Source organism: Stylophora pistillata, chromosome 3, assembly GCF_964205215.1.
Source record: "Stylophora pistillata chromosome 3, jaStyPist1.2, whole genome shotgun sequence".
In the NCBI taxonomy this organism is placed as follows: Eukaryota; Metazoa; Cnidaria; class Anthozoa; order Scleractinia; family Pocilloporidae; genus Stylophora; species Stylophora pistillata.
The window spans coordinates 22,429,778-22,453,865 of record NC_142521.1 but is presented as its reverse complement, the minus strand read 5'-3'; the positions used below and the strand labels follow the sequence as shown (position 1 = coordinate 22,453,865).

Genomic DNA, 24,088 nt, shown 5'->3' with positions numbered 1-24,088 from the left:
TTAGTTGCCACGGAGCCGCCAGCGAAAAACAACAATTTCATATCATGTGCAACTTCAGTTCGGCTTTGGCAAATTATATAATTGAGCTTAAGAACTATCCAAAAGATGAGCCGAGTTTCAAAGCTAAGTTTACAGTATTCTTTCTAAGTTTTGACTTTTTACGCTGTCGATTTGACTCACGGCGAAAAACATGGTTTCGTTGAGGTGTCCGCTGACCAATAAAATACTGTATCGTGCCTTAAAAAACGTATTTCCGCGGTGTCGCCCGGGTATTCTTTGCGCTTTGTGTGAAGCTTAATTTTTACAACTATGGAGAGAGAGAGTCGTAAGCGGAGAGTCGGCATTGTAACGCCACCCGATGTTCGAGCCCTTACTTACGAGCCCCCAAGAACGCCAAGTCCAAAGCGTTACCGAGAGGAAAATGATAACTGTGTGGAAGTAGATGGTAAGTTGCGCGCGCGTCAAATTTGATACGTAGTGTTGGGTTTCAGATGGCATTCCTTGAATACAGCTGAGACATCTGTCCTAGCTGAAAAATGAGACCTACAAAGTGGTGTGAGGTGAAAATTATTGATAGAAATCTCAAAAAAGAAACAACAACTTCGAGTTTAAATTTACAAGACATGTTTCGACATTCTCATGTCATCTTCAGTTGCAAATGAGCATTTAACTGTTGTACATTTGAATTTAAATTAGGGTACGTTACAAACTACGCGTCAGTGCTTACGTTACATTTGAATGTTAAAAACGCGAAAGATGTAAATAGCGCGCGCTTGACTAGATCAAAAAATAAATAGATAAATAAAAAATAAATAAACAAATGTAATAATAATAAAAATAAATTAAAAGACCAAGGAACAACATCATTAAAAGGAAAGAGACAATTCTAGATGTTTCAATTGCTGATCAAGGATAGGTTTTTCCCACTTAATATGCAATGCCTCTTTGATCTTAATTTGGTATTTTGAAGGGGCAGAATCTAAGATCGTGAAACATTCAGTATCACAAGAGTCAAGACAGGCCCTTGATGATTGCAGGTGCTTGTAAATATGCGAAGTTTTGTCCGACAAGAGGTGCTCACGAACTCGTGTACAAATGTGGCGAGTGGTCTCACCAATATAACCGACATTACAGCCAGCACATGAAAATTTATATATGACACGCGAACGTAGACCCAGCGGTACTGAATCTTTCACACTGAACATGTTTCTGAGTTTAAACGTACTGAAGACTAACTTAATATCTAAATCAGTTCTACAATAACGTTTGAGTAGTTGTCTTAAATTAGTCTGAGCGATGTTCGAAAACCAACCAACGTAGGAAAGTTTATAATAGTGCGCAGAAGGTTTACCGGAGTTAGAAGAGGCGTTCTGCCCAGTAGGAGGATTCTTTTTCTTCGCTAGATACCTGTAAATGATCTTGTCTATGACCCAAGATGGAAAACAATTTTTCTGTAGCAAGAAAATAAGTTTCTTGACATCTAGATGAAAACCAACCCAGGAATTATTGATCTTATAATTATGTTCTGTCAATCAACGTTCTGACTAAACCTAATTTGTAAATCAAAGGGGTGAAGCTGAAATAATTAGTAAGAAGGCCAGTAAACGTCTTCTTGCGATATACACTAGTGGCGATGGATGTATAATTGTTGTCTAACAATATGTCTAGAAATGATAATTTCTTATCAATTTCCTTTTCCATTGTGAAACGGATACTAGGATGCCTGGCCTTGATATAATCAAAGAACACGAGCGCTTCCTCCTCGCTATTGAACAAACAAAAGGTGTCATCAATATAGCGTCTGTAGAACAGAACTTCAGAGAATGAATAGTTATCTAGCCAGTTTTTTTCATGATGTCCCATAAAGAGGTTTGCAAGTACTGGAGCAAGTGGGGACCCCATGGCAACCCCATCTATTTGATCATAAAACACACCCTTAAACAAGAAACCAGTCTCGGCTGTTGCTAAGGTAAAAAGCATTTTTAGGTCAGCGGCGTTTATCTTAAGACCAGGGTTACCTTGATAAATGTATCTGATCGCCAGATCAATACATTCATCAAGAGGTATACTAGTGAACAGACTCTCAACATCGAAAGATACCATGAACTTCCCTGAGGTTGATAACTGGTTGATTTCATGTACAAAAGAAAACGTGTCGCAGACGTTGTATTCACGCGGGACATGTGGCTCTAGAAGATTACAAAGGAACTTTGATAAATTGTAATTGTAGGTACCTATTGAAGATACTATGGGTCGAAAAGGAGGTGTTTCATTAGGCTGCCGAGCCTTGTGCATTTTAGGTAGCCCATAAAACCTGGCTGGTTGAGAACCAGTTGGATAGATTCTCTCATAGGTATCTTTGTCTAAGTGGCCCTTATTTTTAAGCGCTCTTAAAAAACGTTGTAATTTACCCTCTCTTTGTAATGTAGGATCGTTATCATTAACTTTAAACTTAGAAGTGTCACTGATAATGGAAAAAATACCCTCTTCGTAGGCTTTCCTGTCCATGACAACTAAGCCATTTCCTTTGTCAGGCTTCAGTATTACAATGTCCTTGTTCTTCCTCAAATCCTTTAGTATCCTACATTTTAAGTCCGCTGCAGAAGGTTGGTGTGAAGAAACGTACGAATGGGCAAAATGAGAAAGGTCTGCGACCAGTTTTCCCTTTAGCTTCCTGTCGAGTAGATTTCTGACCATGGTGCGATTAATCAGCTCAAAACAAGAGAAGACATCCGTTTTGCTAATGTTAGGAGGACAGATAGAATGTGAAGGACCATATTTAAGTATTTCCAATTGTTCGGACGTGAGATTGTGCGACGAGAGGTTGGTGACTGTCTCCGTTGAAGCAAACGGTAGAACCACGTTTTGCGTTAAACTTTTAAGTTTCTTCTCGTGAGTGGCGATAACATGTTTTACAGCCTTCTTGACATTATATTTAATAGTTCCATGGAGGATGTATCCATCGATGTTGCTGACAATGCCATTGATATGCACCGCTAATCTGTCTCTTACTATGGTTAACTTACAGAGTTCCTTTCTTCGTTTAGCGATAGCACTTCTTAATAGGCGTTTTCGAATAGCATGTACATCATGTCTACTTGTGTTAGGCAGTTGAAAACAGATGAACTTTGGAAACACATTAAAGGATAAACAGTTTTTAAGAAAATTCAAATCCAACTCAGCTTTGCTTACTTTGATAGAAGTCTTCTCAAACTTCCGAAGGTCAGAGATGCTGACTTTCTTATCATATTTTTCTGCTATGTCGTGTATAATGTTACCAAAAGGACGTAAAGACAGCAGAGTGACAATAACTCTCAAAAAAGAAACAACAACTTTGAGTTTAAATTTACAAGACATGTTTCGACATTCTCATGTCATCTTCAGTTGCAAATGAGCATTTAACTGTTGTACATTTGAATTTAAATTAGGGTACATTACAAACTACGTGTCAGTGCTTACGTTACATTTGAATGTTAAAAACGCGAAAGATGTAAATGGCGTGCGCTTGACTAGATCAAAAAATAAATAGATAAATAAAAAATAAATAAATAAATGTAATAATAATAAAAATAAATTAAAAGACCAAGGAACAACATCATACTTAAACCTATCCTTAATCAGCAATTGAAACATCTAGAATTGTCTCTTTCCTTTTAATGATGTTGTTCCTTGGTCTTTTAATTTATTTTTATTATTATTACATTTGTTTATTTATTTTTTATTTATCTATTTATTTTTTGATCTAGTCAAGCGCGCGCTATTTACATCTTTCGTGTTTTTAACATTCAAATGTAACGTAAGCACTGACACGTAGTTTGTAACGTACCCTAATTTAAATTCAAATGTACAACAGTTAAATGCTCATTTGCAACTAAAGATGACATGAGAATGTCGAAACATGTCTTGTAGATTTAAACTCAAAGTTGTTGTTTCTTTTTTGGGAGTTATTGTCACTCTGCTGTCTTTACGTCCTATTGATAGAAATATAATTAGTCGGGCAACCGACTATAGATTTACCATCGGGTTTCTCCACAAAACTCCGTCACATGCAATGGGCAATACCGCAGACACGTAATAATAAAGGCACAACCTTTTTTCCACGATTTCAAAGATGGCGGATATGACAGAGCTGAATAATGAAATGCTACGTCAGCGGGTATGCGGTCAACAACGCGGGCTCAAGTGTCCCAGGTCTAAAATTTAGCGAAATTAGTGGAAAATAATAAGGGCTGACCTTTAAAACCGAGGAACTCTATTTTCGTCTAAGGCACTTTCCTATTTCCAAAGGTTTAAAGGAGAAAATTAATTTTTGAAAATTTTTAGGGGGTGTACCAAATTTTTGGAGGTTGTTCTGTAAAAGAAAAGTGGCAAGGAAAACAACGCCTCAAAGCAACAGAATAGGAAATCAACCATGCGAATGACTCAAAATCCGTGTTTCCGCGGCAAAACCTGGCGCATGTGTATACGTTATTCAGCTCTGTCGGCGGATATGTCGAATGTGTTAACAATTTGTGTCATCTTTTCTACACTCAAACATACAGACCCACACACCGTTCGCAGTAGAGCCACTCCAAAAGATGGTGCGTGTAATGAGCATATATTTTGAACTGGTTGTTCCGCAAACTCAAAATAGTAAAAGAATCAAATGATTTAGCGAAGGTTTCTCTAGGATCAAACCAGAAATCAAATGAGTTATCAGTAAACACTGAAATGTGGATGGGGACGTTTGCTGATAAATGCAAGGTGCCTCTTGATCAAACTCTGGGAAACGATGACAAAGATGCCATGTTGGACTTTCATCAGTGAGGATAAACGTAATTGTTATATTTGTGTCCTCAATCATGATTAGTAAGCTTACATTTGTTATACTTTTGCTCAAACAGAGTATATTATTCGCTGTTATTTTTCTGTTCGTTCCATTAGTTACGTCGCTTTTGTGCAAATATTAAATTCCCGTTTTTGTTATGCAGGAATGTTTGTTTGGTACCAAATAACGCAGTGTCAAATGAATGTGATGATGTATAATTTGGACAAAAATTTATAAAGTAGCGCCATGCATAGAACGAAAGTGTGACGAATCAGTGTTGGGTGCACAACAAAATGATGTTGCAAAAGAAATATGCAAAAGAATTCAGATCTCATCATGCGGTGTTTGTTAATTGTTGTGATATTAACAGTAGTGAGTACCATGTGTGAAGAGGATTCAATCGTGAGCATAGCAGAATGCCAGTAAAAAAAAACTAGAAAAGCTTTCACGTAAAATCAAATAAATAAAGATACTGATGTGCAGGGAATTCTTAAAAACATTCCTATCTCATCAAAAATGTATTGCTACATCAAATGCAGAGTTAGAAAAAGGAGCAATAATGACAGTATTAAGTTTGTACAGAAGATGAGAAAGAAATGGCATTCTGAACAGTCAACACTGAATTGAAAATTGTTGAGTTGTAGAGACTCTGAGCAAATATCTATCTTTGTATAGCTGTAATACATTAACAAGTTTGTACAAGAATGCAAGCCACAGAGGTCATTGTGCTACACTGAATTTGTGCAATGACATTGAAACAAATTGTGGGTCTCCTATACATGGTATTGATCCTATTCTAACAATCAAGGCACCATATAGTCAAGGTGATATTATGTACTTTGATGAAAATGCTGGAAAACAATGTGTTGCTATGAGTTTGATTGCTCTGATTTATAATAAGATAAAAGGAGTACATACCTGGTACAAATTTTGGAGATGGGTAATCAGTTGTATTCAACATTGTCATGATGTACAGGGCATTTGTATTTAATGCAAACAGAATTACTGTCAATGATTGCTTTGTCTGAGAAAAACTATCAGCTTAAGTAAAGTGAAAGCTACACTGGTAATCTACATTAATGTGATTCAATAATTGAGAAATATCAGTACAGTATGTCTACAGAAAGGGCTTTTGAATCACTCATGTCACAAAATTACTCTTTTTTTATTCTGACAATAGAATGTAAACAGTGTCAGTATCTATTGTACTGATAATGGAGTTATAAGATATTTGATTCTCATACAAGAGATGAATATGGTAGAAGCCATCCCTCAGGTACATGTGTACTATTAGAAGTACCATCTGTTCAGGGCTTAGTACAGTATTTCTAGACTATAGACTCCCTCAATGACAATTATGAACTCAGAGGAGTGCAGATCAGCACATATGAAATAGCTGCAGTGAACAGTTTGAGAGAAGAACACAACTGCTCTTGTAAACAATGCTCTGCTATAGGGCTTTATGCAATATGTTACTCAGTAGCAAAGTCTTGTAGTTATTAGAATTCCATTACTCTATGTTGCATAGCTGATTGAGGAAATAAATTATATCGTAACATGGGCATCAACAGGCATCTAAAAAGGGCAGATTTATACATGAGTCTTAATATTTGTGAAGCTGAGATATCAGTCCAAATTAAAGCTCATAGCTATGGGATGTTGTCCAGTGGTTTAAAGTGCACCTAAACCCCCAAAATTTTTTTCACTTAACAAAATAAGCATATTTTTTAGAGTATTTCTGTGCAAAAATTATTTCATTTGCTCAAATCTTCAATTTTCTGTGCCCAGTCAAAATACGGAAAATCAGCCACCATCTTGCTCCACAACCAAGTTTAAAGAGGAATGGCTCTAGCGGGTAATGTGACATCAAATCGAGAACACGAAAGTCTGCATTTCACACATTTTCACTTGTTTGGGAAGGTTGTAGTCAATATTGTCCGAAAATGTGCAGACTAAGTGTGTTGTAGAAGGATGTAACAACGTGCAAAATTTGCAAGAGGGTATCGCGCTTCATACATTCCTCATACAACACACCTAGTTGGCATATTTTGGACAATATCGACGACAACCTTCCCAAACAAGTGAAAATGTGTGAAATGCAGACTTTCGTGTTCTTGATTTGACATCACATTACCCACTAGAGCCATTCCTCTTTAAACTTGGTTGTGGGTCAAGATGGCAGCCGATTTTCTGTATTTTGACTGGTCACATAAAATTAAAGATTTGAGCAAATTAAAAAATTTTTGCACAGAAATACTCCAAAAAATAAGCCAGTTTGTTAAGCGAAAAGCATTTTGGGGTTTAAGTGCACTTTAAACAATACAAAAAGAAAGTTGGAAAACTTAATTTTCAACAACTACAGGGGAAATACAGGGTTTTTATTGTGGCTTGCAAGTTACTGTTAGGCATTACTTGTATTTTTCAACAAACAGTCAGAACAAAGTACATGTTCTCCTTGACTTATGAAGATACTTGTGAACCTGCAATACAACAAATAAAAATAAGTGGTATACCATCGTTAGTACCAGCTATTTCTAACATTGTTACAAAGAAACTTAAAACAGGTATTATTTACTACGAAATGCAATTTTTGTCTTGCACATCTAACATGGACCTTCATTAAATCAGACACATGCAAAAGCACAGACGAAAATATAGTTATGATAATTTGGAACCCACTCCCAAAATGAAAAGACTGCAACAGATATATTTTAGAAACAAAATCAAATTCAGTTAGACAACAGCACAAGAGTGAGACAATCCTAACTATTGATATCTGCATTAATTAATTCAAAGAGAAAATCAGAGAAGGTCCTTACTGGTATGCTGTGTATACAATGTTTTCACGATGAAATATACTTCCTTGCTTTCAGACCATTATGATCACAATTTCATAATAATATCTTTTTTAACACACGCATCAATTGGCATGTACTTATCACCCTTGGGAAGGGGGACTCCCTAAATAAAAAGGACTGGGGTGCTTGTTGTACCTTTTAGGGGTTAAAAAAGGTGGGCTTGGTACCCCTTAGGCTGTTTAGCCTCAAAATGTCCACAGCAGCAGCTCCTGTGATACCTTGTAGGGTATTGCACCAAAAATATGTGACTGCGTTGTTGTAGAATTGGTGTCTTTCAGGGATAAAAAAAAAATTTTATGCTACACCCACAAACCAGGACCTTGGTACCTCTTAGTATTTCTTCTAGAACCTCTGTGCACCATGAATGATCAACACTCATAACAGCATGTCTACCTATAGCCCGACTTATGATCTTGGATCGTCTTGTTTTCTAAACGCCTTCTGCCAGTGTTGCAAATCGAAGTGTCCACTGCTGGAGCAAACAGAGTTCGATAACAGAACTTGTGTAAGGAACTCTTGCATTATGCAACATTGGGTTTCAATGGGATGTGAAAAGGTGGCCCTGCACTCTGTAATTTTTTGACTGCAGTAAGCAAATGGTTGTAATCATTACATATAATTTACCAAGCTAGGTATAACGAAAATGCACTAACACAAGCGGGCGCCATTTAGAGAAGGCAGAAGCGTCGACCAGACAATCATTAGTGCCTTTTGTGTAACTTAGATGTATTTGAACAAAGGGCACTAATGATCAGTACTGTTTGAGAATGAATGTTGGTTTGATTTATCTACAAGACCTCCTGTTCTGATTCTTGAGTGCTGGTTAATTACATAATTGATTATGTTGCCTTCTTAGAGGAAGCATATTGTATAAGCTCCTATTGGCTATTTAAGCCTCTCTTTGTCCTTGGGGTTGAAAGTTTCCTTTCACAAAATTTACACCTTGCCAACTTGTTGCCTTTGGAACTTAAATTAGTCACCAGGAACCTGAGACCCAATTTGTTCATAGGTGAGTAATACTGCATTCAGGAACAATTATCCTTGAAATATCAAAATTTCTTTTTCTTTCAAGGTGAAGCCAACCTGATGGCCAGAAAAGATGAAAACCATTACAAGGTAGAGTTATTATTATTGATTTTTTGTTTTATGTACAGAAAATAATGACTTTATTCAATCTGCAGAGGCTCAATTGAGAGGGGAATTATTCATGAAGAGATGGTGTAAAAGTAGATTATAGCTAATGAGCTTTTTGTTTGTGCTGATAGTGGTTTCCTTATTCTTCTGACTCATTTTAATGCTAATGTTATTTTTTTTACTACCTGTTTCATTTTCATTCTGCATACTTTGATACAAGCAGTAGTTGAACCCTTTACACCCTAAAATAGTAGTTTGCAAATTCTCCATACTGTTCTCTATACATTTCCTAAGGTGCTGACAAGCAGATGTTGTTAACTAATCAAAAGCTTATTTAGTTGATGATCATTTCTTTATACTCACAACCTTAGGGGTCAGAGGGTTAAATGGAATTGACTCCTGAGTAAGTCAGCCAAAAAAGGTATTTTTAGGTCTTTAAGTGGGTGAGGTATCAGTTCCAAAAGAAGTACAGCTGTGGGATACTGATCAGTTTAAAAGTGGGTAACTAAGAAACCTGTTTGATGAGATACAATATGGCTTTCTAGCTAGTTCTTTATGTCTTGCTTCATTCTGCATTTGTTGGATTTGTTGCACAGTTAATAGGTACTGCTATCAGTATATGCACTCTTCCTTATGCATATATTTTTTTAAAAGCTGATGTAAACTAATCCTGAGTCCACTTTGCTTTGATAATGAAATCTGAGTAGCTGCAGGTGAGGCTTCAAATCACTCAGCCCTGGATCGAGAGAGGTACTGTGAGCTTCTGTGTTCCTCCTCCTCTCCAAACCTAGAGTGTGCATGGTACTGATCTGCAAATGAAGCAAGTTGCACAGGATATGGGTGGGATCATGAAGGGAATGACACATAAAAGACTCACTGTTGTATTTTTGTATGCTGACAGGTATTTAATGATAGCATCCATGGACACATTGAAGTTCACGCACTGTGTGTAGAGATTATTGATACTCCACAGTTCCAACGCCTTAGAGATATTAAGCAACTAGGCAAGTCTTCTCATGCTTTGGAAATGTTTTGGTTCAATTTTTTCCTAAGGTGAAATCTTCAAATCTGTGAACTTTCCATCACTTTCTTGTTGTAAAATATAGATCAAATTGGTTAGCATAATTTAGAAAGATATGAACCACAATCTTTGCCATTCGTCTGTGTAGATGAAAGGAATAATGAAAGAGAGAAAGAAAGAACCAGTACTTGGTTTTTAACCTGTCCAATATATTTTTGATATTGCAAAATGATAATTGTGGAAAGCAACAGGTTTAACAAAAATTGTAGATAGTTTACTTTAGGTGGAAAATTACTTATTTTCTTCTGACTTGTGCCCCTACCTATTTGTCCATGACTTTGAACAAGAAAATAACATAACAGCAAAACAAAAAATGCCAAAGAAAATCATTGTTTAAAAAACAATATATTTGATGTTAAGTAAAATGTTTTCAGATGTATGATTTCCTTTTTTTTATTCTATTTGTAATGGGATTGTACAAGCACCCCTTTTAAACAAGCAAAATATCATTATTTTGCGTGCATAGATGTGTCTTATAAATGGTGTCTTTCATGTCTTTAAACTCAGGAGGTTGTTACCGTGTATTCCCTGGAGCATCACATAACAGATTTGAACATTGTATTGGGTAAGTCTTTCAGATATAAAGCAAACTCCATCTTAGCTTACGATTTGGTAAATTTGTAAAATGACATCTTAGAAAATAATTATAAGCAGCACTAATAAAGCAAGAATAAACAAGGATGGGAAAATATTAAAATGGATTGCAAATGACAACAATTGTAGTTGCACAAATCATGATGTAGCTCCTTTAATGTCCACCACTTTGACCTTGACATTTTATCTTTGATGTAGAACTTGTTACTTGGCTGGAAGACTTGTGAAGAGTTTGCGCAATAGACAACCAGAACTGGAAATCACAGATGAGGACATGCTCTGTGTTAGGATTGCTGGGCTCTGTCATGATCTGGGTTTGTCCTCATCATTTCAATTAAGAGTAAAGTAAATTCTTCCTGAACAAATGTGGTGACCAATTTACTCACTCACCTTTACGTGTGGGATAAGCACAGACCATAAATGGAATTGTTATGTCTACAAATACCGTAGTTTTAATTTTAAATCAAAATGTTTTCAGAAAAGTTTGATGTGACCTTTAAAGGATTACATTTACTAACCCTTTCACCCTCAGAAGCGAGTAACATGTAACTTCTTCCTGTAACATCCATACATTATCCAGGAAACAGGTAATGAGAATACTCACACTTCAGGTAGAAGTTGTTATCTTGATCTAACACCAAGGTCTTGTAGCTAATTTACAAGGAAATGCTTGGCAGCTCAAGGGGAGAATTAACAATCAGATCTTGAGAGTTAAAGCCAAAAAAAAAGTAAATTACACTGTAGAAGTTTAATTTTCATTTTAACCTGGAATTCCTTTGAAGCTAGAAAAGATGTAGGTGTAATGAATACTTACACACAAGAAAGGAAAATCAGTAACCTCAAATTGTAGGAAAGATTCACATTTAGAGGAAAACATAATAGTGTCATTTTAATGTAAATGGGATACAAACAGTGGCAGGTTATTCTTCAGGCTGTTGAAGTAATATTGGAATGAATTTGAAATACAAAGGAATTTCATGATCATGGTGATTGAATATTTTGGCTTTTTCACATGAAATTGTAGGAATCTAATACCATCCCTCTAGAGAAAGGAGGGGCATTTTTCATCCTGTATTGGAGACGAGATGGCTGCTTGTGTCTGTTGATTGATGTTGATTCTCATCAACTTTTAAATGATAAAAGTGTAATTTGTTGCAAGCAAATAAATTTGAAAAATTCTTGGGAATAATCAACTTAGTGTTTCACTTTCCTGCCGATGCAGGACAACTTAACATTGCTTTGGAAAACGACAATTCTTGTATAAGTTTGAAGCTTTGTTTTACTTTGTGCTTTGTTTGTTCATTTTCATAGGTCATGGGCCATTTTCACATACATTTGATGCATTATTTATACCAGCTGCCAGGCCTGATGCACACTGGAAGGTAAATGTACAATAACTTCATCTAGTTCTACTAATTGTTTGAATTTTTTCTCGCCCTGCAGGCTCATCAAAATACCGCACAACTTATAATAAGTTACGTAGTTAGACAACTCACCAAAATTTCTAATACGAATACCTTTTTTTTATGCAATGAGAAAGTTCATTTTAAATGGTACAGCTGCATATAACTAGTGCCAAACCTCTGGGCTAAAATAACAGATAAAGGAAATGACTGGTATTGTTTCTGTTTGGGATGTTTTCTCTTGATCTCTGACTTAAGATGAATCTATTGTTTTCAATTTTGCAACATACATCAAACTAGATGGTACTTGATTTCCACAAATTTGCTTTTCAAAATCTATGACGTAGTCCTTCATCAAGGGAGTGCTAAATATTTATTTATGTATTTATATAATCGCTTTCACCATACTTACAATACTAAAAAGACTAAAATATACATATGAACAAGACACAGAAGAGAACGGAGGACAAGGATGCGGGACACACAACAGAGCGAGGCTCCAAATTAAGCGCGCCCTTACGAGAAATACACAAATACTAACTATGTAAACAATGGACAGTGTAAAAAGTATATATAAAAAAAACCCCAATTATAAAAGAAAAAACGATAGGAATAAATCCCTCATGTAGCCGATAAAAAGTCCTAATAGCAGCAGTTACCGTTAGAAGATCACGTGACCTACTGCATTTGCAGCAGATCGACTTCCAGGTGTTGAAGCTAGTGACGTCATAGTTTGTCCGAAAAGCAGCCGAATTTCGTTGGAGTACGTGAGATTTAAACTGATTGAGAGAACTAATAGTACGAGTGGATGTAGGTTAGGTGTTCCAGAGTTTAGCGACACGATTAAAGTAACTAAATTGAAAAAGCTTTGTACGGCACTTGGGAATTAGTACGTCTTTATCAGAGCTATGACGAGTAAGACGGGTGCCTTTGGGCCTGACATAATCAACTATGGGTGAGGTGTAGTGGCCAGCGCGACACTTGAAATAGAAAATTAAATCTTTCGCTTCGTGCCAGTATGTTAACGGTAGCAGGTTGAGGCGAGAAAGGCGCTCTTGATAAGAAATATCCTCTTGCCAGTGCGTGTTTAAGATGAATTTTGTTGCCCTGCGTTGAAGACTTGCTATTTTTGTTATGCCACCGATCGAACTGGGAGCCCATATCTCGCTAGCGTAGCCAATATGTGATCTTACAAACGTGAGATTTAGTAATTTCCTATGATCTGTAGTGAATGACGAAACACTGTTGCGTCGCAAGAATGCAAGCATCCTATTGGCCTTAGCTAAGATAGTGTTGATGTAAGTGTCCCATGTGAGGTCCGAAGAGATAGACACTCCGAGGTCTTTTACTTGAGTGACGTGATTAAGTGAGATGTTGTTCAACTTGTAATCGTTGCGAAATGCGTAGCGCTTACGTGTGACAGTTAGTGCCTCACATTTAGAGGTGTTAAACTTTAGGTGCCAATTCACTCCAGCCCTGCAGACTGTCCAGGTCTTTTTGGAGTGACTCAGTCCTGTAGACTATCAATGACACTGGAACATTTTGAGTCATCAGCGAAGAGTGCGATATGATTCTGTATCATCGGCGGGAGGTCGTTCACATAAACTAAGAACAGCAGAGGAACAAGGATACTGCCTTGAGGGACTCCTGATGGAACTGGGGAACGACTAGAAGTGAAACCGTGGACCAAGCACTGCTGACCACGTCCATCCAGATAGCTCTCAAACCACTGCAGAAGTTTCCCGCTGACTCCCGTATTGGAAGAGTTTCAGAAGTAACCCTTGGTGGGAAACACTGTCGAAAGCCGTTGGGAGATCCAGATACACTATGTCCAACTGCAGGCCCTAATCAAGAGACTGGCCAATCTCGTGATAGAACGCTAGAAGCTGGGTGACTGTAGATCGACCCTGAAGGAAAAATCATGCTGTGCATTGTCAAACAAAGGACAAAGAAAATCATTAAAGTGCTTGAGTATACATCGTTCTAATACTTTGGACACAACGCACAGTAGAGAGATAGGTCGGTAGTTAATATTGCCTTAATATTGTCATTAAGGTGTGACACTTGTGCAATCATGAGAAAAGGTCAGAATAAACGTCAACTGATTAAAAAAAATAACACATTATAGAATCCTTGTGTGTACAGAAGTATGCTCAAGCAATTCGAAGAAGTTGTATGTAGCATGTTTGATTGACATCATTATCAATCAATAGGGTAACGTTAAATAGAAAAAACCAAATGCACCAAAGTGTAAGCAGTGGGTATTGTATTGCAGAATGTATTTTCAGGCAGCTTTCCTTCTTGACAATGCTTGTAGTTTAAAGGCAGTATGTAGATATACATTTATTCAATATGTTTATTCTGTCCATAGCATGAAGATGCTTCGGTTGGAATGTTTGATTACATGATGATGGTTAACAACTTGTTTCCAAGTTTTGCAAAGTATAAATTGACTGAAAGAGATGTAACCTTCATTAAAGAACTAATTGCTGGACCAGTGTTGGAGTCAACTGCTTGCACCTCTGAGGTATGATTTAGCACTTTGCGTGTGAAGGGGCAGAGGGGGGGGGGGGGAGGGGGTTGCAGGGTGAATCTGAAAATAGGGCTTCACCTCTGAAAAATGCAACCAAAGTTTTCCGTCCATACTGGAACCGTTACAAAGGTTTTTCCTCTGCACTGCACTGAATGCACTTACAAATGCAACAATCAGGGGAAGCCTTAGTGCATCCATGGGCATGTGTTTTATTACTTTGGGTTGGATTCAGTCAACCAGTAAAAATCCAAAGAGCAGGGAAGTCGGTAGTTTCTAAACGCTTCATTTTTAGTCAGGATTAATTTCAATGGTAGTTGTTTCATAATGGGGATTAAATCTCTGTTTTAATACTGTTTTTCATCCACACTGAGACAGAGTGGTGACATTTTAAAATCAGTCAGTTTGAACAGTGTAAAAAGCATTGTTATTTTGTGGATTGTCTGTCTGTATTAGTGCGGATGACAGGCCTAACCTTAGAAAGTTAGTATGTGGCCATGACCTAAGTATTGCCGCGGTAAATAATCATTTAACAGTAGTTAAATGTACTTATTGGATAAAATTGCTTAACCTAGATCTCATTAGTAATTCTCCTTCCTGTTTGCCACACAATTCATAAGATGTTACTGCTGAGGTTTCAGTATTTGATCAAGTAACAATCCCCTAATTGGTAATTTTTCTATTTTCGTCGCATGTCAGATTGACATTGTATTTTTATGATACTATGAAATGTGCTATTTGATTAAAGGCCTGGCCCTATAAAGGAAGAGGACCAGAGAAAAGCTACCTATATGAGGTAAAAATACTTATGCGTTACTGACCAACCATGGAGTCATGATTCCTGGATGTTGGCTTTGTTAATTTTTTGCCTTTTTTATGGACAGAGACGAAGTCGACGTCCATAAAAACGCAAAAACGAGGCTAATATCTGGCCATCTTGACCGAACAAGCTTGATTGAAGGATTTATTAAATAGCAAAAATATTTCGCTTTAATGAGAATGAAGAATGATTTGTTTATTTTAAGAGCTAAGCCGGGAAAGAAAGCCAAATGTGGTCGTAGCAAAATAAGACCTCAAAGGCCGGATATGTTTCTTTTTTTTGACTGGCTTCTGCCACTTTTTGGCGACTTCAAAAGTTACGAACTTTTTAAGTCTGCTCCACGCACTTTTTTCTTGCGCGGGATCAAAGCGGGCAATTTCGAGCCATCTTAGCCGCTCGGGTAGGCAATATGAACACAGGTTGCGCTTCATAATGCCCACGGGCGCTGCCAGCTATATAATAAAAAAGTGTTATCTCGTGTTGCTCTTATCCCGGACTTATCTGTGTTTCAGATTGTTGCTAACAAGCGAACAGGCATTGATGTGGACAAGTTCGACTATTTTTCTCGAGACTGTCATGGTCTAGGAATCAGCAACAGTTTTGATCATAAGTATGTTACACCTGTTTTTGCGGTTAGTCAAAGGGAGAAAGACATTGAAGTAGGAATGGGTCAACTGAAGACTCCTTATTTTGATTCAGATTAGTTTGTAATAGCTCCGAGAAAGAGAAGAGTGGTTTCATAGAAATTATCCCATGGAAAGTGCGCACGAATGATTTTTATTCATGAGTTGCAATGCGTCGAGTGATGTTTTTATTTAATACATACTGAGATTTTTTTTCTTACCAACCGACACATTTCTAAGATTGGAAGCTAACGACGGTGAAAAATACATCGTTCGTCCAATGAGAGACACGAAAGATAGTACTTCACAGTGTAAATCTCAGTATGGATGAAATAAAATTTTCTTCACTCAGTGATTGGTCATGAAAAGTTCGCGCCACTTTCTCTACCAGTCCGGTAGAAAACTAAAACCCCACTCGAACCTGTCCACCTTATTGGTTTTTTTTTTTTTAAACTTTGAGTTGCAGTCGTCCTTTTGTAACATTTTCCTTGATTCTGTGATAAATTCTCTTTGGTTTTCTGCCGTCAGTTGAAGTGCACTCAACTTTACAATCGCTGGAATTATTTTTTGTTCACAGGCGTTACATGAAGTTTGCAAGAGTGATCGAAGTCAACGGCAAACTGCAAATTTGTGTCCGCGATAAAGAAGTTGGCAATGTCTATGATATGTTTCACACCAGAAACAGTCTGTTTCGAAGGGCTTACCAACATAAGACGTCAAATATTATTGAAAGAATGTAAGTTACCGTATTTGGTTCTTTCGCGGTAAATGAGCAAAGCATTTCAAGTTGTATGCTGATTAATAATACAAGTACATCAGAATTTTCAAGCTAATTGTTCACGGTGTAATCTCTAAAATATCGAAAAGTCTAATTCTCCAACCGCGAGGTTAATTTTGCGGATTAGCGAAGATGATTTCTACAGGGGATGTCGCACAACTTTGGCAAGAATTATGATGTACAAGATTACTTTAAAAGATTTGTAGATGGACTATTATGAATAACATTTGATCGTTGATTCGTATTGACGGAAATAAGACCTAAAAATTGTTCATTTTACGAGGTGATATTTTGCGTAGCTCCTTAAAATTTTAAGAAACAATCGAAAGGTAGGATCAAGGTTCGTACGGGTCCTAGAAAACCAGGAAAGTCCTGGGATTTTAAAAATTTTCCAGGACTGAAAAGTCCTGGAAAAAGACTACAAGTCCTGGAAAGTCCTGGAAATCTGCTTACACGAAGCAATTAAGTTTTCAGAATCAACGTTGTAATAAATGTAGGTAGACTGTGAGGAGAATTGATTTGGAAATCTTGTGAATGAAAGGGTTTAAATTTGTAGTCCTGCAAAAATCAATTTGAGTCCTGGAAAAGTTCTGGAAAAGTCCTTGAAATTTGCTCTGAAGAAAGGGGACAAACCCAGCAAGATGTACTGTGCAAATCACGGAGGCGTGTTTTCGTAATTGTAGGATTACAGAGGCACTTCTCAAGGCCGATAAGAAAGTACGTTTCAAAGGATCAGAAGGGTCAGTAAAAACCAGCTTTTCGTTAATTTTGTCGCTTGATGCTGTTTTTAAAAGAATGTTTTCTGGGATGCGCTGACATATAGATACCATTAAAGTTCTCCTGTATCTCAAATAAGAAAAAAGAATTGCATGTGAGGTTCTCTTTTCTTTTTCCCGACGGAGGAAAGTTGTCGGGGTAGGGATAAGAGTCATAAGACAGATAACTTGACCAGAACGACCGACGCGTGCTGCGGAAATCTTAAACACTAAGGAAAAGTGGATGAAAATTCAGTTAGGAAAAAAATGCATATCAAAGGATGGTTTTAAAGGCTGGTTGTTATATAAATAATTATGCTACAATGTTTGTGATCAGTGTTGGTCAGGCTCTAACACTTTCCAAATTTTTTTTCGTTTGTTAGGAAGATGTTTTCAATATCTGAATGTATTGATGACATGGAAGCGTATTCACAGCTTACTGATCACGTCTATTACCAGATCCTTAGCTCGACCGATCCTGCGCTGGAAGAGGTGATTATCATCAGGAAGACTTTCCAGCCATGACATTCAGCTTTGGTTTTCCTATTTTACGATGGCTCAAAATGGTTTCTTAATTTTGGAACACCTGTTTTATGATTGATCAGAACTTCCAAGGATCAGATGAAATGTTAAATGACATCTACGGTTAATTTTCCCGTTCTACTTGTAGATTGCCGTAAACTGGGTTCGAAAACTACACAGTTTTTTCGGTGGTGGTGGGGGGGGGGGGGGGGGAATGTCAATTCTTACCTCCAGTTTTAATGTATCGTTTTAAATGTTTATTTGCTTGTTTTCCAAGGCTCGTAAAATTTTGCTCAGAATACAGCGCCGGGACCTTTACAAATGTATTGGCCAAACTATTTTCCGCGAACGTCGAGATAAGGTAAGTTTATCTAGACTTTTTTTTTTTTCATTGATGAAAAACAAGAGACGTAATGCAATAAATTTTAATTACGTACTGCCAGTATGAGAAATCCGTGAAAGTCGATTATCGATTGGACTTGCAAAGTATTATGGTTTGTCATTGGTAATCACGAGTACAATACTGCCGTAGCCGAGAGAGAGGTTGTATCCATTGATACCAATTGTCAAGGATTTTCGCAGATTGCATTTAAGTGTGGTCGATATCTCGCCGTTTCTATGTTTAACTGAATGAAGACTTGCGAAAAGTTATTATTTTTTTTTAAATAAGAATCGATGAATCTATCATGATGACAGTCCAGGGAAATTCCCTTGTCCATAAATCATTGATTTGTAGTTTGTGACATCGGTTAAGTGTTGTCGACTGTTATAGATTGATATCAATTGCTCTCGTTGCTTAGCGATATCATCGATTGGCCAGGCTGAGGAAGAAGATGAAGGAATATAGTTCAGTGTATGATTTTTGATGTTACTGCTATTCGATGAAGATTTCTTTACAAATTTAAATTTTTTTTTATTTCTTCTGCTCAGACAGAGTAAGATGATTCTGAGCTTGGTAATGAAAAAGGGAAATATGTTTTTTTCGTCTTTTCACGAGCGTGAAACTAATAAAAATGTGGCCTGGCTCACCGTAGATTCTCTTCGGCGCTGTGGTTGAACGTTGAAGCGCGGAATCTGAAGGTCTGAGGATTAGTTCCTTGCGAGGACTCGGATTTTTTTTTTTGTTCCATGCCAATGAACAGGCGAAAAAACCATCTCTCTACATAAAAGTTGTCTTGATTTTTATTGGGCAGGAGGAGATTAGAGAAATACAACTTCGTATAGCCGGTTGTATCGAGGATGGCCCTAAACTCGACCCAGAAGACTTTATAATTGACGTAAGTATGGCTATGGAATGTGTCCTTTTAATGCAGGAGTCAGGGTAGCACCCGACGGGACTGTCACGTGGACAGTCTGACGTCTCTTAACGCAACTCATTTGGAAGTCATTTTGGTAATGGTGGACAATTTTCTTTAAACTCCACCGAAACTAGTGTTCTTAATTGACAAGGATAGAACCTATCTTTTGAAGTGTTCGATCCAGGTCTCCCCTTGCAAAAGCAATTTTTAGACAAATATGACTTTTCTTTTCCCAGATGGTCACTTTTGATTATGGAATGAAAGACAGAAATCCAATCGATGAGGTGCGGTTTTACCGCAAGAGCAACCCCGATAAACCTCTGTCTTTTAGAAAGGAAGAGGTATGTTGTTATTTTTCGATTTAAGTAGATGTTCCTGTATTTGTGTGACAACTTTCGTACCCATAAAGGGGGCAGTTAGCGGCTCTCGCTTAATTGTTCCTGCATATCAGAAGGGAAGTACTTTGTGTACCACAATATAATGGTGCTCCATAGCTCTCGTTTGACTGGTCACACACTGGGGTTTTATTAACAGATTTAGAAGTTAATCAACTTGCCTTTGTAATGACCCTCTTTAGATGAGAGATGTTATTGTTATTATTATTCTTTTTTTTTTTATTTAAGTTGACATTCTCATGCTGGCGCTACAAAATTGACTACGCGTGAAGAAAGTGCGAGGTACTTTCAGCCAGTTGTTTACGGATATTAGAAGCACACACAGCGAGCACCGGATACTAATCCAACTCTTTATTTATAAGGTTAGCAACATGCTTCCTGAGATGTTTGCAGAGCAGCATATCCGAGTATATTTTCGCAAGAATGACCCTGAACTCCTAGCGAAGGCAAACCGGTCAGTTCATAGAGGTTTTTTTTACCGTAATCGGCTGTTAGTGATCAGTGACACAAGTGAATTACAGCCTCTTCTTTGCCTCTTTGTTCGACTTATTGGTTTTAATTTTTTTTCTGATTTGATTTTCAGATGCTTCCTCCGTTGGTGTGGTAGGCAGAAGTGTACCACGCCAAAGGTATGAACCTCAACTCAAACCCTAGTTTCAATTTCCTGTCACTATTTAACGATTTTCCTCTTTCTCGACGTTGTAAACTCTAACATTATTGTGTTGTATTTGTTGCAAGGGAGGAGATACTCTGGCGGAATTGACTCCTATGAAGTCCTCGCAGGAGGGTGGCCTTAGCAACATGGAGAGACGGCTCAGCTATCAAGAATGAGGGCTGATTTTAGTTTTTGATCATTTTACTGACAACAAAGATTAAGGAAAGTTTTTAGATCTATCCGATTCCAGTTTATAACGAATTTTTACAAATAGCTGGAAAATAGCCTTTTTTACTTTTCACAGTAACACTGACTCCGATTTTGAAATGCAGCAACAGCATTAAATCCTTTCGGACTCGTTGGCATCAGTAGACTGGCCGACTTTTCTGGTCACCAGATTCTTCAGAAAGAAGAGCCCGCAGCATTTGCTGGGATGAAAATGAAGAGAATTTGACTTGAACACCAACCCGTTGGAGTGAAAAACCGTTAATATGTACCTGAATTTTTTGCTGAAGAGTTGCCCTTGTTACTGATCACAAAGTAAAAAGTGAAATGTCGATTCACTTTCCTCTCTTTTTGTTTTTGTTTTTCTCAATTAAAGGGAATGTCAACCGAAAAATCTATCAGTTGTTTGAGGTCGCTCCCTGTCATCCAGGATTTCCCACCCCCTTGCCTTTCTCCCCCCCCCCCCCCGCTTCGTTGACTAAAGAGGACAAGATGGGGTTTCAGGTGTAAGGGTCAAAGTGGGAAATTTGCCAAACTCTAAAGCGATCCCTTGAAAACTAATTAAGATATGGCGCCACATAGTTCGAGATTTGGGAAGACCGGTATGTTACTGGCAGTGAATGTAGCCGACTTTGCGCTGTTAGATTTTCGTTAGTAACCAAAAACGAACTGTAAAATTCACGAGATGCATTATAGTTGGCACCACGAAATCTGTGCAATGCTTTAGTTGTGGAAAGAGGATCCAAAGAACAAGTCTTGGAGTTAAATGCTCATTAGTATTACCTGACTCGTTAGTGACACTACGCGCTCTAACATCATTGTGTATTAGATCCATACTGTTCTCTGTTTAGTTTTTAAGAATTAGAATATATATGTCATTCAGTTTTCCCCTTTACGGAGCGACACGGGCTGATGAATAACGTTTTAACTTTTAAATTTTTTTTAAATGTAGACTAGTGAGGAGCACTTCGAACAGTAGTTGTAAAACTTCTTTTATTTTCCGACGCATTTAGCTAAAATATTTTTCTCACCTTGCCCTTCACGTTTGAAATTTTTCACAACTTCGCCTGTTCCTGTTCGTATGTCCGGCCAAGCCTTTATGGTCATCGGCCCCCGTAACTTTGGCTTATAAATACAAGCATTTAGTTACACTTGTAGAACTCCCTGAAGAAGTCTACGATAGTTAGACGAAACGCGTCGGAAAATAGAAGAAGTTTTACAACTACTGTTCGCAGAAGTGCTACTCACTAGTCTGTATTAAAAAAAGTTTTAAAAAAATATTAAAAAAATTATTAAAAAACAGAGCACTTGTCACGTGGTTTACTACCGTCGGGGAAAGGTTCCAGTCTGCCCTCGGCTAGGTTGCGTTGGCCATTTTTGTTCTGTTTTGCTATGTTAGCGTATGGTGTGGTATGTGTTGGTGTAGTGTGACCTGATCGGCGCAATTTGGTGTATCTCTAAGCAATCTGATTGGCGCATTTTTTTGGTTTAATTCAAAGCAATGTGATTGGCGCAATGTTTTAATGTATCACAAACCAATCACATCATAGTATTTTTCTATGTCACACCAATCAATTCGTTCTTGCTAGATTGTGGTTTGACAGGTCGTCACGGTCAAATTTCAGCGAATCAACGCGCGAGTCGGAGAGAGCGGTTCGCGAATTAAGGAAACGTTTTAGTCGTGTTGGAAAAGCGGTGGAGTTGTGGTCGTTGTACGGCTATGGTAATTCTTCGTTCTAAAGGAGACTAAGTGGAACATGATAAAAATTTGAATCAAATATTGCTTAGAGCAACTTCAGAATACCCGACCACTATTGATCGCTGTGAATGGATTGCTCCCGCGGTCCCGATGTTGAAAGATAATATTAAAAGAGAGGACATTTAAACAAGTGGTCCCGCATTCAAGCTTTCCTGAAGTCGAAGAATAATGAAATGATACGGCCGTTAAACTAGTGCATCCCCAGTCCCGCGTTCACGAAGTAGAAAAATTATTTAACGAGAGGGCCGTTAAGGTGGCTGGTACCAGTTTCCTCGCGCGGGGAACAGGTCACTCCTGCGTGACGCGCGAGAGAAACGTGCGAAAGAAGCGCGAGATCAAAAGATGAAAATTCAAAACAAAGATGGCGGCGCGTAGATTTTTTTCTACTTTTGTGAGAAGTTTACCTAAGAGCGTGTATTTGATGTGTTGAGCGGCCACTGTGAATGCAGGAGATAGAAAATAAGATAAAGAAGACGATTTTCGGAGAAGTAAGGGTTGCTCACTTCATATCTAAAAGAAATATTCAACCATATTAACAAAGATTTAGTAATACATAGACAGGTAAAAACGAACGATATAATATCCCGACGTTTCGGCGACTTCATGACGCCATTATCAAGGGTACGAATGAAAATAAAATTAACAAATGCGAGTTCAAGAGTTACAACTAATTTGCATAGGGGAGGTAGCTACACAAATACTTTAGCACGGATAGAATCCGTTTACACGTTCAAACTCGGTGTTAATTGTTTGATGTAAAGCATCTCGTTGACAAGACAATCGAATTTGTTCATGCACTTCTTGAGAACTTTGAAACAGCTAAGAAAGTCCTCAGGGACAGCACCTGCGTGGTCGTTGTCGTAGTGCTTGCGTATTGAAGATGACGTGCTCTTATGGCTATCCACGCGGGCATATAAATGCCCACGTGTGTAACCAACATAGCTCCCTGTATCGCACAGGTTACATTTAAATTGATACACTACGCACTGTTGATTAACCAGCTGTGGTTTGGTTTCGCATTCTTTAAGGTCTTGAACTCGCATTTGTTAATTTTATTTTCATTCGTACCCTTGATAATGGCGTCATGAAGTCGCCGAAACGTCGGGATATTATATCGTTCGTTTTTACCTGTCTAAATATTCAACCGATTTGAAATCTTGCGACGGCGAAAAAAGAAGAACTCAAGTGAACGATAATCTACCAGAAGTGAAAGAAGACTTTGAAACTTCAAGGAAAATAATATGATGAGGCCAGAAGTCGTGTGTAGGATTTTTAAGATGTGCCCGGGAGGCTGTCTTTGACAGCTGTTTAATGATTTTTCTTAGCACTGAAAGGCAAATTTACGTATGTAAATATCAGATCGTAGGCGCTCGCGCAAGCACACACAATTGTCAGCGGTAGCTATAACAGATCATGAGCAAATGTCGATCTTATAGAATCCAGATTTTTAAATGTGCGAGAACGCGCGTGGAAATTGCTAAACTCACGAAAGCTATTGCATGAAAACAAGTCCAGTGACCCCTTCTTTTTATTGTTCCAATATGATAATAACGTCGAAAGGAATCATCAGAAAAAAAACTAGAAAATTCTACGGAAGGAAATTTGCGAGGTGTGAAAATTGCCTTTTTTCTAGATTTTCTGAAATTCCGCTCCGTAGAATTTTTTTTAAATCTTTGTGCATTTTCCTTTACAAGAGCCAAATGCAATCACTAACAAAAAACACGGGGTCACCGGGTTAGTTTTCGAATTATTTAAGCCACAAGCTAAAAAATGCGTCTGAATAAGCCTATGATAGCGTTACCATGGAAACTGCTAGTGACGAAATGACACCTACTTTTGGATAACCAATTA

At 37.7% G+C, this 24,088-nt stretch overlaps 1 protein-coding gene across 1 annotated transcript; it reads left to right on the top strand.

The window, feature by feature from the left end:
* Positions 1 to 238: 238 nt before the first annotated feature.
* LOC111341233 (deoxynucleoside triphosphate triphosphohydrolase SAMHD1-like) lies at positions 239 to 20,872 on the top strand. Its single transcript, XM_088755411.1, has 18 exons — positions 239 to 445; positions 8,738 to 8,781; positions 9,701 to 9,803; positions 10,388 to 10,445; positions 10,673 to 10,788; positions 11,786 to 11,856; positions 14,249 to 14,404; positions 15,156 to 15,203; positions 15,740 to 15,837; positions 16,428 to 16,586; positions 17,312 to 17,368; positions 17,767 to 17,875; positions 18,183 to 18,266; positions 19,099 to 19,182; positions 19,440 to 19,544; positions 19,961 to 20,052; positions 20,182 to 20,227; positions 20,337 to 20,872. Exons 1-18 carry the CDS (start codon positions 310 to 312, stop codon positions 20,427 to 20,429), a joined length of 1,659 nt encoding a protein of 552 aa, XP_088611537.1. The 5' UTR covers positions 239 to 309; the 3' UTR covers positions 20,430 to 20,872.
* The last annotated feature ends 3,216 nt before the right edge of the window (positions 20,873 to 24,088 follow it).